Source organism: Mya arenaria, chromosome 12, assembly GCF_026914265.1.
Source record: "Mya arenaria isolate MELC-2E11 chromosome 12, ASM2691426v1".
NCBI classification, from domain to species: Eukaryota; Metazoa; Mollusca; class Bivalvia; order Myida; family Myidae; genus Mya; species Mya arenaria.
In genome coordinates this window covers 59,525,581-59,543,037 of record NC_069133.1, presented here as the reverse complement: position 1 = coordinate 59,543,037, position 17,457 = coordinate 59,525,581, and the positions used below count along the sequence as shown (strand labels likewise).

The 17,457-nt window shown below is 35.7% G+C and overlaps 1 protein-coding gene across 1 annotated transcript; it reads left to right on the top strand.

Moving 5' to 3' along the window:
- Positions 1–23: 23 nt before the first annotated feature.
- LOC128210839 (sushi, von Willebrand factor type A, EGF and pentraxin domain-containing protein 1-like) lies at positions 24–16,885 on the top strand. Its single transcript, XM_052915195.1, has 16 exons — positions 24–304; positions 7,496–7,683; positions 8,416–8,601; positions 8,779–8,949; positions 9,208–9,378; positions 9,894–10,079; positions 10,227–10,397; positions 11,142–11,765; positions 12,692–12,817; positions 13,100–13,267; positions 13,539–13,709; positions 13,966–14,226; positions 14,562–14,793; positions 15,135–15,253; positions 16,283–16,507; positions 16,790–16,885. The coding sequence occupies exons 1-16, from the start codon at positions 24–26 to the stop codon at positions 16,840–16,842; spliced, it is 3,333 nt and encodes a 1,110-aa protein (XP_052771155.1). The 3' UTR covers positions 16,843–16,885.
- The last annotated feature ends 572 nt before the right edge of the window (positions 16,886–17,457 follow it).

Here is a 17,457-nt window from a genome sequence, read left to right as displayed (position 1 = left end):
GTCCGTTTCTGCAACACGAAGTAATGAGTAAACGAAGAGATGCCTCGCCCAACCCAAGGGATGGGTTAATGGAGAGATGCTTCGCCCAAGCCGAGGGGTACGTCAACGAAGAGATGCCTCGCCCAAACCGAGGCGTGGGTCAACAAAGAGATGCTTCCCCAAACCGAGGAATGGGTCAACGAAGAGATGCCTCGCCGAAGCCGATGAATGGGTCAACGAAGAGATGCCTCGCCCAACCCGATGAATGGGTCAACGAAGACATGCCTCGCCCAACCCGAGGGATGGGTCAACGGAGAGATGTCTCGTTCAACCTGAGGAAGACAGCCAAAAGGACTATATTTGGCATTATATAAATAAACAATTTCAATATTGACGCTTCCACCCCTTAAACTACACATGATGCTATGTCAACATCTACTATAGTTATATTGGTCGGCAGAGCAACCCTCGCAATAGCTGCTGGTACAGTCACAGAGCATTACATTTATAGGAATTACGATTCAACGTCACAGTAAATAAGAATTGTGAATACACAACCACGACTAACGATAGTGTATTAAACATCTATTATTTTTAATTGCCCACAAGAAGAAGTTAACGCAACAGCATACAGGCTTCCAACTGTGTAGACGTTTGACCTAGCTGTTATCTTCCGAGTATATGATAAGAGTTCAATTTTTACGCCCGCTCTATTTTCTGTAGATCGCCAAAATTGGACTGTAAATTATTTGGTGTTTTTTGGTGCATTCGTCAGAATCGATCTACGTAATATTTATGAACAGACAAATTGAAAAATCCTCGATTGTCATTGGCCCACACAAAAATGCAAACACCAAGTACAGTATATGCTTCCTTTTACTACTGACACAAGTTTAACGAGTAAGTTTTGGTTGAAAAGTAGACGGACTGAACTATACTCTATTAAACATTTTTTGTGCATTCGTTAGAATCGATTGACGTTAAATTAATGCACAGAAAAAAGGAAAACCCTCGATTGTCATTGGCCCACACAAATATACAAACACCAATGTCGTTTGCAACAAGTGAACCCGCCATGAATGATGCCGTGTAGCAAGTTTTAAGTCGTTCACTGGGCAGCACGCACGAAAAATCCTTGTTTTGCAATTCTGTAATCTTAAACAGGGCGCGTAAGTGTTGCGTATGACTTGATCTATTGAGGTCAGTAGGACCCAGTGTGAAAGAATGGCCTACTTCAGGTTTGGCTGGTGCGAAAGCCGATAAGGGCCGATGTTAGATCGTGCCACTGTTAAAGGGACTTGGGCAATATTAGTTCAACGATGTTGTAAGTCTTGCGTTGGCCAAGCTGTTTGTGCACCAGAACTAAATTGGTTCAAAGCTTTCGACCAAATACTGACAGAACTCTAAATGTAATTAAAGCATAAGGGCTATATTTGAAGAAACAAACCAATTTTAAACTCAATATTTGCGGTTGAATTAAGAACTCTTTGAGCGATATTTCACTAGTAAATTCTAACACATAAGGTAGTATATATAGAGAACGTCAAACTTGAATAAAACAAGTCCATAGCTCAAATGCGAATGTTGCAAATCAGGTAGAAACATTGCGATATAGTTTGGTGAAGATTGGTAATGCCACGAAAGAACAAAAGGGGGTCCAAGTGAATATGGTCAAATATTGACAATTCAAGAGTTATAACTCCATCTCCTCCAGAGTGATTTGTGGGATCTTACTGTTGATCGAACTTATTCGAATTTGTTCCTGATAGTATTTAAGTATTTAACGTTTAGCCTTTAACATTTAAATACTAATTTCGGTAACGATAAAGCAATACATGCTAAAGTTTGAGAGCAGGCGAAGTGAACTTGGCCATATTTTGCTTGGTCATAACTCCTGAGTGAATACAGAGATCTGACCTTTGATCGAGTACTGTCGAGATATAGAATGCTCCTATACAGTATGGAAACGTTGAACTGAATGGTGTTACAGAGCTGGTCAAATTCATACACATCATACACGATATGGCTCTTGATCACATCCAGAAAAGATGTTATGTCAATGCAGTGCTTGACACAGTTTGGTAAACATAAATGATTGGTTAGAGAGATTACACGAAAGTGTGACGCTGGGCACCATGACCATGTGCCGTGATTACAGACAGTCTCAAGTACAGGTCTAGACTCAGACTCAGAATAGTATTTATAACATTCGTTTTACAAACATAGATGCAAACAATTATTCAATTTCAAATACAAACAATACACTATAATTCAGGAACTTTCATAACCAATATCTAACTAGAAGGAAAGTCACAATGAAATGAAGATTTGCAGTTTTGCCACTTCAGTCTGACACAGACTTGAGACTGTTCGTAATCATGGCGCCTGGTCTAACCATGTTAAGCAGTCGACATTGATGTTTCCACTTTGTAAAGCAACATGTGTAGAGCAAAATGTTCTATAATCTTATTGTGTTGTATGTTTTAACCCGCCACTGCATTGTTTCCCTCGTGGCTGGTGACAACTCAGTTTAGTGGACAATTTGGAAATACCGCTGTTTTTCGAGCCTTACAATAAACACATTATATCTATATAATATCAATTTATTCTATAGTAGTTGTTAAATATTCAAACACATCAATGCGATTTATTAAGAGTACTTACTTGACAGGTGTCATGTTGAAAAAAAAACGACTTGAATTGAAAGTTTACTGTGCATGCAAATGAACTACTGATTAAAAGCTTGAATAAAATTGAATACAATTGAAAGTAAAAAAAAACTTGACTGACCGGGAAGTTATAATAGTTTGAACCAGACGAAAAGATCAACGAGTTTAACCTTTATCAGTGCGGTATTAGTGCAATACTAAAACTCTATTCGCTACTGAATTGGTATTGGAGTAAAATCTGCAGTTAGTTAAAGGGGCACCCTCAATTTTGGCGATTTAATTATATGCGTTCCGATAAAATATACTATTTATCAGTGAAATAAAATAATACACTGTTGAGAAAGTGTTAGCCCGCTCTCCATTCCCTAATCGATCGTCCAGAAATGACGTTACGTTCGCATATAATTTTGCGCGCCATTCTAAACAAAAAATATACTTAGCTGTCATTAAATAGCTTTTAATGCATTTAATAAACAGATTTATTTTTGTCAGCGCTCGCTCCATTTTCTGTAGATCGCAAAAAGGACTCAAAATTATACGTAAAACTACGTTCAAAAGAAAAACAACTTAATACCACAGTGTTGATACATGTCTCATGCTTATCCATAGCATCGTGATTTTGCGTAGTACGAGTTGAAAAAAAATAACAAACTTAAAGAAATGTTGTCATTTTAAAATACGTTTGAAATTCAAACGGTTGGTATATCGGCAATATGAATATGTGTAAGCTTGATGCGTTAGACCATCCCTGAGCAATCGTGCGACATGGCTCTGATGAAATCTAGTAAATTGGAAAATATTGAGTCATATTTTTGCTTTCCTTTTTACAAAAAATCAAATATATTTCTAACAACAAAGTAACCACCAAAATTGCACAATCCACAATTGTTTTCATTTGGACTCTGCTCTGCTTTCATAATTAAAAGTTATAAAAACTTCTTTACTTTCAACAAAGTTTTTGCCTCGTAAAACTTACATCTCCTCATGTAGAACAAACATTGTTATCTATTAATAATTGAATACATGTACTTGTTTATTTTCAGTAATTTACAAATGACATTCCGTAATAAGATACCTTTCCGTCGTCACATACATCAAGAAGGGAAAGACTTTTAAATCATCGTTATTTGCAACGGGATGTTTCAAATTAACTAATGCAACTTCTGAATGGTAGATTGACAAATCTGAAGTGTATCAGAATTCACCTTGGGTTTATTAAAGAACGGCTATTTAAACATTCAGCATTTGAATATTTTCATATTTAAACATGTCAAAATTATGTATAAAGAATTATACATTGTTTAAAACAACATTTTAAAATAACATGACTTTTGATAAGACACCGAAAGTGCAAATGTGTCAAGAGCAGACAGGTTTTCAACAACTATTGCTATCACACAACACTCACCCAACATACCTTTAAATATGTTTGAACCTTTTGGTTGGCATTGAAATTACAGCTTATGTTTGTCTGAATAACAGAGATGGAATGGTATTTGCATAATTTTCTTGTTGTGACACAATTGTGAATGTCGAATTAGTTTTAATTCTGATTTGGAAGTGAATGTTTATATCCCTTGTTGATTTCTTCGGCAGATGATGATTTTGTAACATTCAGCTGTAGGCGGAAGTGCGTCCGTAGTTGGTTGGTGTACTTGGTTACATGCAAATTGGCATAACCAGATCTCCGTGTGGATGGAGAATATGTGTATATAATGATCAGTCGACCCAGTCAAGATTGAGTAGACTTTTCACTGAAAGGATCTGTTGGCCTTGTTGGTCTCGCTCCGTACAAATTGTTAGTTTGGGATAAGATCTAGCTGTCGTACGCTAATAGACTTTTAAATTTTGATAAAAATGTCCTGTGCTCTCATTTTCAACACAGGTAATTTCAGTACAGATAAATCTTATCTGTTTTACGTAACCTAGTTGTAAGACCGGCTGACATTTTCGAAACTAATTATTCAACTAAATATATTTATCTAGAGAGAAATAGAGCTTGATTTTAAGTTAATAGTCTCCCTATGTGCACTGGATAAAATAGCGTTATACATTTGCCAGTGTTGTCTTAGAAGGCCTGATTGTCCGTGTTCCTCATATAGTGACATACGATGTTACAGTAAATCCCGTCAACTTAATATAGGCCTGGCACAGTCCATATGGTCATACAATCACAGTAGTTTGAAAGGGATGGACTCCTGCTCTGGTGTCATATGGCCTTAAAAAATTAGTGACATTTTATGGTTACCTAAAATATTTTCTTTTCTTTAGATTTATAAAAGGGGCCACTCCTAACAAAGATCTAGCATAAACTATCTATGATTAACTGCAGTTTAAAAATGTCAGATAATATCAAAAGGCCTAAAGAATGTTGGCCATTCATGATTCGAGTTAATAACTTTGTTACTTAAAACTTTAGCCAAAACTATCAGCCAGATCGAATGGGTTCATCTTATACCCTGAAAGCTTGTGTCATTTAAAAAGGCTTGTAAAAGTAATTGAACATTATTATATCAAGTAGGACCATTTTACCCTAGCAACGGGCAAGATGCTGGTGTGACGACGTTTCAATTGGTACATTTAAATGTTGACAAATTTCGCCGCATATATGAATTTCATTTTTATGCCATATAGAACAGAAGTAGGCTTATATCCTCAGTGACACAGTCATTGCCTACATACCGGGTACAGAATACCTATTTTGTTGGGGTTTTTTCTTACCCATTTCCCATTTATCTTTATATATTTCGATCATTTCATTCTCATAGTCTTACCTATAATAGATTTTCAAAATTTTCATTAATATCTTAATTAGGATTATAACAATATCATGGCTTATGAATTAGCTTTAGTCGTTTATATTTTCAGTCAAGATTTGACGTGGTTTTTGCACTCTGTCTCCTGGTTGCATAGGTCAGTCAAACCATTTTATAAAATCTTCATATTTGCATGAAAAAACCACGAATATCCAAATGTCAATGTCTATTTTAATATATATTGTTTGCAATTATACACACCCTCAATAAATTCGCACTCATGACTCTTACGCCGTATACGTTCAGGATAACAGCTTAAAAGACACACTAGAACCAAAAACATTTTTTTTATAATATGCGCTAAAAAGGATATAAGAGGGTGTTTTTAGGGAAAAGCGTTCTATGCGCACGTAACTTCATTTTGAAAATGACGCCGTTGAATTTGATGCACAGCCCTGTGCGTGCTAATGTTTGATTTGGGCGTTTGAGTGGGCTCAATTTCTAAACAATGTTTGGTTATATATTCACCGTTTCAAAGCTTGAAATAACGTGATGGATCTATGTTGATACATATTTGTTAAAAGATGAGCATTTATCCTGCTCCATAAAATCAGATTATATATTCTGTATTAGGACATAATGAAGATATTGGATTGGATGGAAAAGTTTCAACAAATACATAGGACATTGACATACTTACATATATATAATTATAAGAACATTTCATATACAAATTGGGTTATATTCAAAGCTCTAAGAAAAACAAGACTCAATAATATTAATCAATTAATTCTTTTGATACTAATGTGATTTTATTACTCAATCTCATAAGTTAAAAACTATTATATATGTTTATCAATTTGCAATTAAGTTTATTTTGACAAGTTTAAATGAATACAAGGTGATGCTCTAATTTCCTTTTGTAATCATCGTTATTTATTGACCCCTACGCAATAACGACCTACTGCGTTTTATTGTTTTGCTTTGATACAGTATTTGGTTGAAAAAACTCCCGAAATATCTAAAAAAAAAATTAAAATAGGTTGTTGTACACAAATGGAAACTACACATCTAGCTTTGAAGGCTTAGTCTTTGCAATTGTCAGACTTAAATACGTCCAAATAGTGCACCCATAGGCCACTGTGGGTCAGATGCCAGAAGGTCCTTATCTTTGTGCGTAGTTTAGTCATTGTCAAGTTGGTAAAAACGTCTCAGTACGAAGTAGCAGTGCTCACAGCAGGTCATTGTGCAACAGTACGAGGATGAACTCTTTAGTCATTTTCGCCGTTTTTGTAGGCTTTGTAGCAATTTCTGGTGAGTTCGGTTTTTTCCTACGCTTACTTCGTGCCGTAACTAGGCATATCTCATAATGAACAATATTTACGCTTCTATCGAAAAAAAATCGTTTAGAGCAGAAAATGTGGATCTTGATAGCACGTATAGCAATGGAATATTTAAGGTATTGAATGTTTTTGTATTGCGGTTCAAGGCTGTATGAAAACATTTGGCCAGTTAGTGAAGTACGATCATCCGTGTACTGACCAATCACTTTTTATATACGGATTTACCACAATTTATGTTCTATGTACATTATCATTACAAAAATATGGGATCTTCCATATTTAACGCTGAAAAAACACGCTTCAAAGACATTCGAACGTATTATAAACTTGGCGATTTTAATAGCGGCAGCGTCTCTGACATTGCCTTGATTCAAGTCTGAGAAGGATTCTAATTTTCTGATCAGCTTCAAATACCTTTTTACTTTTAACTTACAACATTTAGAATGTAGCCACCACTCTGCCGGTAGCCCTGCGTGGATTTACCACTGTTGGGATTACGCACAGGACCAGCATCATATCAGGGATCCGTTTTGTCCTCTACACAGTGAGTAATGTATTATATCTCTAAATAATTATGTAATAATTATTGACATATTTTAACATCGTGAGGTATTGGCTTAATTTAAAAACAAATCGATTTGTTATGAAGTATTGGACCAAACTCATATCAAAAACAACCTTTTATAGTCTTCAACGATAAAATTTAAGCGTAACAATTTTCAAATTAAGCATGTTGGGCTCCACCAAGGATTGAAAATGGCGACCTTGCTCCTCCGTACGGTTATAACACAAGCCTGGCAAACTCGAGCGTCCTCTACGTTTGTAACGAGGGGTACACGATGTTTGGAGATGCTAAGGTGATATGCGCGCTGGTTCCTGACAGTTATCCGCCTGTGTATGAATGGACCAAGACACCAGAATGCCGTAATATTGTCCGTAAGACAGATGCGCAGTTACATCGTTATTGTATAAGTATTTATGGTTGGAACAACTGGTTGACCTTCAGGGCGGTAGGGCCTTAAAAAATTGTTTGGTTAGGGTTACATCCTTTTAAAAAAAGGTAGGGTAGGTTTTGTTTTGTTTTATTTTTAGGCATTATATAAGAATGTCATTTTCATCATTAAAGTTATCTGTATACGCATTTAAGGTTTTAAACTACATATTGAAAAGTAATAAAAAATGTTGTTTTTTTCTTGTTTTTTTTCTTCTTTTTTTTTCAAAATGACTATAAAATCGGTAGGGTCGGCGCCTATTCGGTAGGTAGGGTCGGGTAACCCGAACCAAATGTATTATTTTAGGCCTAGTGATAAAATAAGTCCAGAGAAGCGAATTTTATGTTTTATTCATTGAGAAGTAAGTTGAACGATATTTTTAAAGATTTACATATGCACTGTAGTGTATGCATAGAAGAAGAAACTTTATCCAATGAAATAAACTACACAATATATATAAGAAATAGTCAAACATGACTCGTGATATTATAAATGTAATACGATGGCATATACAAACATGTACGGAACAGATGTATAAACTTGTTTATTCATATCACATTTGTAACAACTGTATCTATAAAATTTAATATAAATTTCTTAATATCAAAATAAAACAATGACATTTTTTTGGACATTTTCGTTGAACTAATACGTATAATGTATGTGACTGTTTCAGATTGTGGTGATGCTCCCGAAGTAGCAAATGGGCGTCACAAAGCCGAATATAGCCGGGAAGTCGGTTCAACTGTAGCCTATGTTTGCTACGCCGGGCACGTCCTGGAGGGCAAGGAGACGATCACATGTGTTGCCGACGAGGACGGGACTTCGGCTTCCTGGACCACCCCACCGCAGTGTGTCGTCGGTGAGATTATAAATTGCTCTTTTGTACGGATTTTGTGAGAGTATACATAATCATTTGTTTATAAAAAAAACTTATATTTAACTCCTTCAAAACATATCTTAATGTTTTCATGAATATAACACTGATGCAAAGTTGGAATAATCAATAGTAATTGCACTTGTTTAACAATCATTTTAGACTGTTTCCAACCGCCTTCAATCCAAAATGGAACCATGGTTGCCATGTCGGGGACAAGAGAGGGGGAAACAGCCTCGTATGAATGTGACACTGGTTTCAAACTGTTTGGTTCGGAGAATATCACTTGCTTGAACACTTCAAAATGGAGCGATGCGCCTCATTGCACTATTGGTAACATATAACCTTTGTCATTTGTCATTTGTCGACCATGTAGGCACCAAATTGATGGCAGAAGAGAGCACTCTAGATATACAACCGAAACATGCAAGGATTAACACCCTTTGTAGCAAATAAGATCAAGACTGAATTAACAGCTTGGAGCATTTTGGCTATCAAACCAGTATATTTACCATATGTATGTAATTATTCAAGCGTTTTACGTAAATTGATTTTTGTTTTAAACACATCATCAAATTGATTCTTTTGTAGACTGTGGAGAACCAAAGGAAATAAAATACGGATCAGTGGTGAAGTTTACCGGGACCACGGTGGGAAATATTGCCACGTACGAGTGCTCCAACAGAACGGTAATGGTTGGACAGAATTATTCGACCTGCCAAGTTTCAGCAGAGTGGAGCGTTACTCCTACATGCATACCTGGTATGCTATGTATTATGTAATAACTCAGTTTTATATAAATGCAAATGACGTGTTAAAGTTAGACCAATCAAAAACCTTAAATGGTTTACCCGGGAAATTGTCAAAAAAAGAACAATGGCAACATGACTTAGTAATCATAATATTTGATAACATATACAATGACGTTATCCCTTGTTAATTTGGTTAAAACAGACTTGTAAACAACGTACTATTTATTAGTTAACATTTTTTCTGCAATGAAGCTCAATATATATGGACCAACCATGTCAGAGAAACAACTCAGTAAAACGAAGTTAAGTATTTGGTAGCTCTCGTTCAACACGATAATCAACAGCCATAAACTTGTTTAACACTGGTTCATTCGTTTTTGTTTGGTAACAGTTAACCAGCATTTTCACTATCAATGAATTCAGTCTTTAAATAATCAAACCGACCAATATATAAATTCTGGGTAACTTTTACAAGTTTTATACGATTGGCAGCAGACAAATGTATCAACGTTTCCTACCTTTTAGTGTGTGGATCGGTGCCAGAGATAGAAAATGGCAACCACAGAAAGGTGTACACAAAGGGCGTTAACTCTACGGTTCCGTACACATGCAACGCTGGGTATACATTGAACGGTTCTGAGGTGATCACGTGCGCATTCAGCAATGGCGATGAGTTCCCCGATTGGTCAACTCCACCAACATGCAAAAAAAGTAAGAACTTGAAGGTTAATCTTTAACTGAAGAATGAATGGGTGACAAAAAATCAGTGTGTGTAATATCGAAATCGCCTTTTAATTGAATTTTACACTATGTCTACATGGCTTTGCTTTGATCATACATGTCATTTTATATTTTAAGCTTGTGAAGATATTCCAACCATTTCAAACGGGTCTTACGTAAAGAAAGGCAATACGTCTCCTGGTTCGATTGTAACGTACATCTGTGATGAAGGATTTGAGTTCGAAAACTGGACAACCATCGAGTGCGACGGAGATGGAAAATGGAGCGAAATCCCAGTCTGCAAGAAAAGTAACCGTTAATATTAAACCAACAAAGAGATCATGAACTACTTCTGATATGTGTACATTTACGTGTATTACAGTTTCCTACATTACATGAAGCTCAGTACATACGTATACGTACACATACAAGTAGTGCTTCGCAAGCTAAGCCTATTTAACGATATAATAATATTCAATGAGCCGAGTGTCCAGAACGTTTATGTTAACATCGGTGAGCTATTTATGATGTGATTTTACATTTAAACAATACATATACAGCTGAAACAGGCTTAAACCTTCTTAGAATACTGCTGATTCATGAAAGGTCAATTGTATGTATAGACAATCGTTCATGTGCCCATCATTAGACATGTATTATTGATTCCATTTTGTTCTATCAGCCTATTAATTTTACAGTCGAATTAAAATACTCAAATTCTATTCTTAGAATTAAATTTATATCAGGTGTTTATTGATAAATCTCCATAGCAATAATGGCATGAAGGTTAACAACGTTGTTATTGAATTGAATTTATGTTCTGAACAACTGACCCATTGTATTTCGTCTGTATATTCGCTAGCCGACCATATAGGTTTAGCAGCTTTTTATCCTTAAAAGTTTGATGCTTGCTGACTCACTTATAAAACAAACAAACAAACAAACACTTGCCCATGTGATTGACTCTTGTCACAGCTTTAGTTACATTTAATGTTAATGTTGGTGTCGTTCACTTATGTTAGTACACTAAATGCTTGAATAACGTTATTGCAGTTGTGCAATGCCAGAACATACCAACTATTGACAACGGTTTGGCCGTTGTTCCCACCACAACAACTGTAGCAACAACGGAAAGTCCAACAGTGACAACGACAGAAGAACCAACGACAACAACAGAAGGATTCACAACAACCACCGATGTAAATACTTTTACAACAACTACGGATATTCCTGAAGTATTGAACGGTACCGACGGTGAAAATATTACAGATACGACAGACAATACCGGCAAAAATAATACCACTGATGAATCTGCTGAGGAGGATAATATGGCACAAGGGGCAAACGAAACTGCAATTGATGGCAATCAGCAAACTGATAATTCCACTGACGGAGGTATTAGTACCGATAACAACTCTTCTGCCAATTCCACTTCATTATCTACAACTGACGGAAACAGTTCCTTAGATAATGTCACAGACAATGCAAACGAGACCGAAACAACCACGCCTGAAGTATTAACTACAGCGGCAGTGACAACTACAGCAGCCTCTACAGACGGAAACAATTCAATGGATAATGTAACCGACAATGCAAACGTGACGGAAGCAACAACCCCTGCAGTAACAACAATGAAACCGACGACAGTGGCAGCTGTAACAGCTCCGCCTCTACCTGGTATGATAACACAATTACCTTAGGCTTGTAAATGAGTTTATCCCCAATAATATTACTTCTTGGTACATATTCACAATGTCAACAAAAACTTTTCTGTGCTCGTGTAGATGTACAAGATCAGTACCATCACATATTGGAAGCCGCTTAAGTGTAATTTTTTTCATGTTTCTGACGGTCTCTGATTTCCCCACCAGACCATTATGAAATTTACTTTATTGCAGCCGGACTTTTATTAACCATTCAAGTTGTTTTTGCGGAGCGACTCGTAAATGAACTGTTTCCTTAAAACACTTTCTTATGTCTTTTTATTTTGTTCTTCGTGTATTCAGTATTCAAATGTGGAAATACCGCACGCCGTATTGAAAAATCCGCATCACATCTCTGTTGTTTTCCGAACGAGTATCAGCATAGAAGCATATGTTGAGTGCTATTTTTCGCACTCTATATTGCAACTTACTATTTTTTGTAACTAGGAAATGAATTTAATCGACCATTTTTCATTATCTTATTGAATATTTTTGTTATTTGAAAAGATATCATCAATAATCCACACTGCATTGTTGATTATGTTATCTTGGGCATTTTGATATAAAACATGTTGCCTTAAGACTTTCCTGGAAGTATGCAAATGCTTAATTATCCAAAATATGATATAATCTTTTTAAAATTTGGTTTGCTCCTTCTTACCCGCCAAAACACGTCATAAAGGATATATGTTTCACTCCTGAAAAAGAGTGTTCCTTAAAACAAAATAAAACATGATTTTTTTAAACGTTTAAATGTTTGGCCTCCCTACCAACTTTTGCAGTTTGAAAGGCCCTGAAACTGATTTGAAGAAATTAAACACGCCTAATCTGCATCGATGTACACTTATTCATATTTATGTGGATATATGAATGTGCCATGCACTTTGTTTTTGTTTGTAGAAACGTCTTTGCCCGGAACAGTCATAACCTTCCAGTGTAATGCGGGCTACATCTTGAAGGATAATGACTCAATCGTATGTGAGAGCGATGGCCAATGGTCCAGACCTTTGCCTGAGTGTATAAGAGGTTGGTTAGTTTTGATCTTGTAGTCTGTCGTCCTTCTCAACTGAAACATTATTGTGTTGCATGCCATATTAAAGAATTATGACATTGATCTTTAAGGTAACAAATATCTATAGCAAAAAATAAGGAATACATCAGATTCGGAATCAAAAGGTTTCTTGATCCAGTTATTGTATCGATGTTAAATTGTATTCGGTCAATTGATTGCAATAATATTTGCAGCATATTACTTTTTCAGACATTTTTAGCTTCATATTTTGTTTTTAATGAAACATTTTTTTCCAGTGTGCCCTCCGCCTGTACCAGTTGCAAATGCAATGGTAGACTCTAAAGGCTTAGTTGCTGGCTCAAATGCCACTTACACGTGCTTGCCTGGGTTTGCTATGGTTGGCGGTGAACAAATCACATGCCAGTTTGACGGGATTTGGACTCAGGAACCCCGATGTGATCCAAGTAAACATAGATTGATTATGAAGAGGTTTAGGGGTATCTGCTTATCTTTTACGGCATTCGACCTTTCTGCAATTTACGTCTACAATCGCTTACTATACTTAAAACGTGTGGCTTTTACGTTTACGCGTATCTATTTTACCCGAAAGAGATGATTAAAGACATCCCACTTACGGTTTAATACAACTATTAAACATTAATAAGAGGTATAAGTTTATGCTGTTATAATTATGTTCTAAGTGATATGTCTGCAGCTTTCGTTTCTTTATTTTAGTCTGTCAGAATCCACCAAGTATCGCCAATGGCACGATTACCTCACTGACCGGATTGTTTGTTGGTGATACTGCTACATATGTTTGCAACAATAACTTCTCAATGATTGGACTGGAAAACTCTACCTGTCTACCATCACTAGAGTGGAGTTCAAGTCCGTTTTGTGAGAAAGGTAAAAAGTTGTTTTTGTCTATGTTTAAACTTTGGATGAACTGCATCAACCTTAAGGTGAACGTTTGTAATTTTACATACGGCAATCATGATTGTATATTTGCATTCTGGTGAAAACGCAATAAGCCAACAGTGGTTTAAGTAATTTCATTTAAAACGAAAAATGTGAAATCATGGATCGGTCAAGGAAATGCCCAGGTAATGATTATTTCCCGTTTGTTAAAATGTTGACATTTACAATGATGGAATGATTTCAGACTGTGGCGATTTCCCCGTAATTCCAAACAGCAACCGTGAACTTGTTCACCTTTGCAACGACAGCTCTTGCGTTTGTACACCTGATTATTGCGATTGCAATGGAACCAAACTGTACAACCAGAGCGAAAGACTCTGCAACACAACAGATGAAGCGGCTGTAAGATACGTCTGCAAGGAAAGGTTTGAGATGCACGGGAACCCCATCGTGAGTTGTGATAATGCTGGAAGCTTTTTCGAGTGGAGTGCCTTGCCATATTGCAGTAAGAATACATTCGCCTTTCTTGTTTCTCAAATAAAAAAAATATAGTCACCCTTGGCGTTTTAGTCGAAATATTGATGTTAAGTCACAATATGAATGACTAGTTATCACATGATGGGCCGATTGTTAACGTCATTGTTGATAACTTTCAATATTGCTCTGTAAGTTTCACAGATACACGTATGATCTGCAGTAAAGTTGACAATAGTAGAGACAACTGTTCCAGCTGTACTTGTTTTATTTTAATATATGTGCAAACCACCAATAGTTCCCCATTTAAAGTTAACAATGATGTCGTTAATTCCGTTGTTAACTTTGTTTTTTTTTAATTTTCAGCATGCATAAGGAAATCTATCGATCTCCTGTTTGTTATCGATTCTTCCGGGAGTGTTGGAATTGAGGGGTTCAATAATACCAAAGAATTTTTGATTAATCTTATTCGTGAGTTCCCCGCGGACAGGACTCGCGTTGGCCTCATGTTCTTTGCCGATACTGCAAACATTGTGTTTAACCTCAACGAATATGTCACTAACTCACAAGGAATGATCGACGCTATAAAAAATGTAACGTAAGTAAACGTTGGAAACAATTACAACCCAAAAATTAAATAATAAAAGATATTTTAATAGTCATGCCTGTTTCCTTTATATTGTCTGTGTGCCTTTGTCAATTGATCCTTATGCCAAATGACAATGATACAGTGATTTAACTACCAGTGTTTGTAGTTTTTCCTAGGGAAATAATTCACAACTTTTGTATAAGAACCGAAGGAAATCTTAGCAGCTGCATTTCGATTCTAAGGTTGCAATGAAGTTGAAGATGTCACAGAAGATAATGTAGATTTACGTAATGCGTGGGTATCGACACATACTTTGTGCTAATAACAATAATCATAATTATATCTCCTAGTTACGAGGGTGGAGCCACAAAGACCTACGATGGTCTTCAACTGGCTCGAGAAACCATGTTCACAGCCGCTAACGGCATGAGGGACAACGCCTCCCGTATCCTAATCCTTTTGTCTGATGGTAAAACATATTCTTTTATCCTTGCCGGTGTTAACTGTAACTTTCATGTTATGAAAATGTATACAATTAAATCAAGTCATGTACACTTAATTAAAAATGTTAGGCCAATTTATGTGGCAAGATGAGCAATGCATCTTCACATAGTAGTATACTTATATTCCACTACATTTTACGTGATAATATGTTACTAAAAATATTAATAACAAATACACAGCAATAAAGGTAAAGGGAAAACAGAGGCAAAACGAAAGAATCTAAATGTAAATATCCGTTTCCTATTGTAAATTGTACATGTAGTGGGAAAAACCGTGTACAATCCTTCTTCTATAAAATTTAGGAAAAAAGAGAGAATATTTTGTTGTTTCGAATTTACATATGTATCATGGAGTGTAAATGACACATAGTGCAAAAAGGATAGGGTTTATATATGTTTAAAAACGTCATACAAACAATTAAATGAAATATACCACAACACTTAATATAAAAGACGTAAAATGTCATTGCCAACAAAAACGGATATTTTTACGAAATGATCTTCGATATTGGGAGATTGAATACAATAAAAGAAGCTGGAACTCTTGAAAACTTCCTGCTAGTAAAGCCACAGTATTGTTTTTACAATATTTGCCTTTCAAATATTTGATTCAGTTTATTGTTACCAGTGTAATTTGTCATATGTATTCATCCACTGTTCAATCTGATTAGTTTTGTACAATTGCTGTTACTATTTGAAATATATAGATGCACTCATTGCTTTTTGATAACTGCTTATTAAGTGTTTTAACTGAAACAAGAGAAAATGATAACCTCAACCAAACAATCTGAAAGAATTATCTATCCACACTCTGGCGTAGGAATGTAAGGCTGCGTCATCGGCAACTATCTATCCACACTCTGGCTTAGGAATGTAAGGCTGCGCCATCGGCGATCTGTACCGTGCTTTTGAAAATATGATTTTCTATGCTACTCGTAAAAGTAAATACCATCTAACAATGAAATTCACAAATATTTTAAAATATGTTTGACAAGGTCAAAGCGATGATGTCAACAGGACAATCGCGCAAGCTGAGATGTTGAAGAACACTAGTGTTACCATTTACACTGTCGGCGTTGGGGATTATGCAAATGAACTGGAGTTGGGACCAGTGGCATCACCAAGGGCAGGATCGTTTAACGAAACATACTACTTCCCTGTGGACAACTACGCCAACATTGACCAGGTCTCAGGGCCTCTAGCAGATGCAACGTGTTCTGGTGAGTAACTGATTTTACAGATTTCAGAGCCATTTATTACAATAGGCTGAAGTTTTATCTTAAGCATTGCTGTTAATAGCATAAAGTATGTTCTCCATGGTTACAATCATACACATTGTTTAAAACGATAGAATAACCATCATTTTATAACGGCGTGTGTTAAGGCGTAAAGGAGTAAGACAATGTATCACTGATCATACTACTTTTATTTCACTAATTTTATGTGTGACTGTGTGACTATGTGTTGCACTAATTATCACAATTTATTTTCTTCACTTTTAGCTGGAGCGGAAGATAATGCAGAGGACTACGACTATGACTACGACTATGAATGAAACTTTCTAGAATCTAGATTTATTTTTTGATTTTATTTATAAGGAATCTAATAAAAATGTTGTCCATAAATTATTCTTTCTTTTTATAGAAAACAATAGTTATTATATTTTTTTTTAAGGCATACATGTTTAAATTTTTGTTAAACGTTTCCACCGTTCTGACACACAAATGCTATCTGAGGTCACATGTACACACTAGTTATCTTATGACAAAAAGTAGTAAATGGTTATTTAGATTAAAATCCTAAAATGTAGCATATAGGTAAGGTCATACATATCTATTACTAAGCCTTCATTTACTTCAAATTTTGATCATGTTACCAAGACTCGCAAGACACCTCTTTATAATTATCGCTATTATGTCAATTATTCAAATTAAATTGAACTTTCGGCTTGAAAAGTCAATCAAAATATCCTTGAATTCAAGTAGCCACTTACTAATTCTTTCGAGCTAGATATTACTACTTCTCAGAAACATCGATTAGAAAACTCGAATACAATATCGTAACTTGTACAATAAAATAGTTAAAAAGATGAGGCAATAATGAATATATGATATTTAACACACAATTGCTAATGTATTTAATTAACCGATTAATTAACCGATTAACTGAA

Coding starts and splice junctions, on each gene's coding strand:
- LOC128210839 (XM_052915195.1), top strand. CDS start 24: ATGAGTAAACGAAGAGATGCCTCGCCCAACCCAAGGGATGGGTTAATG. Junction 12,818..13,099: donor TTTGCCTGAGTGTATAAGAG/GTTGGTTAGTTT, acceptor ATTTTTTTCCAG/TGTGCCCTCCGCCTGTACCA. Junction 14,794..15,134: donor GACGCTATAAAAAATGTAAC/GTAAGTAAACGT, acceptor TATATCTCCTAG/TTACGAGGGTGGAGCCACAA.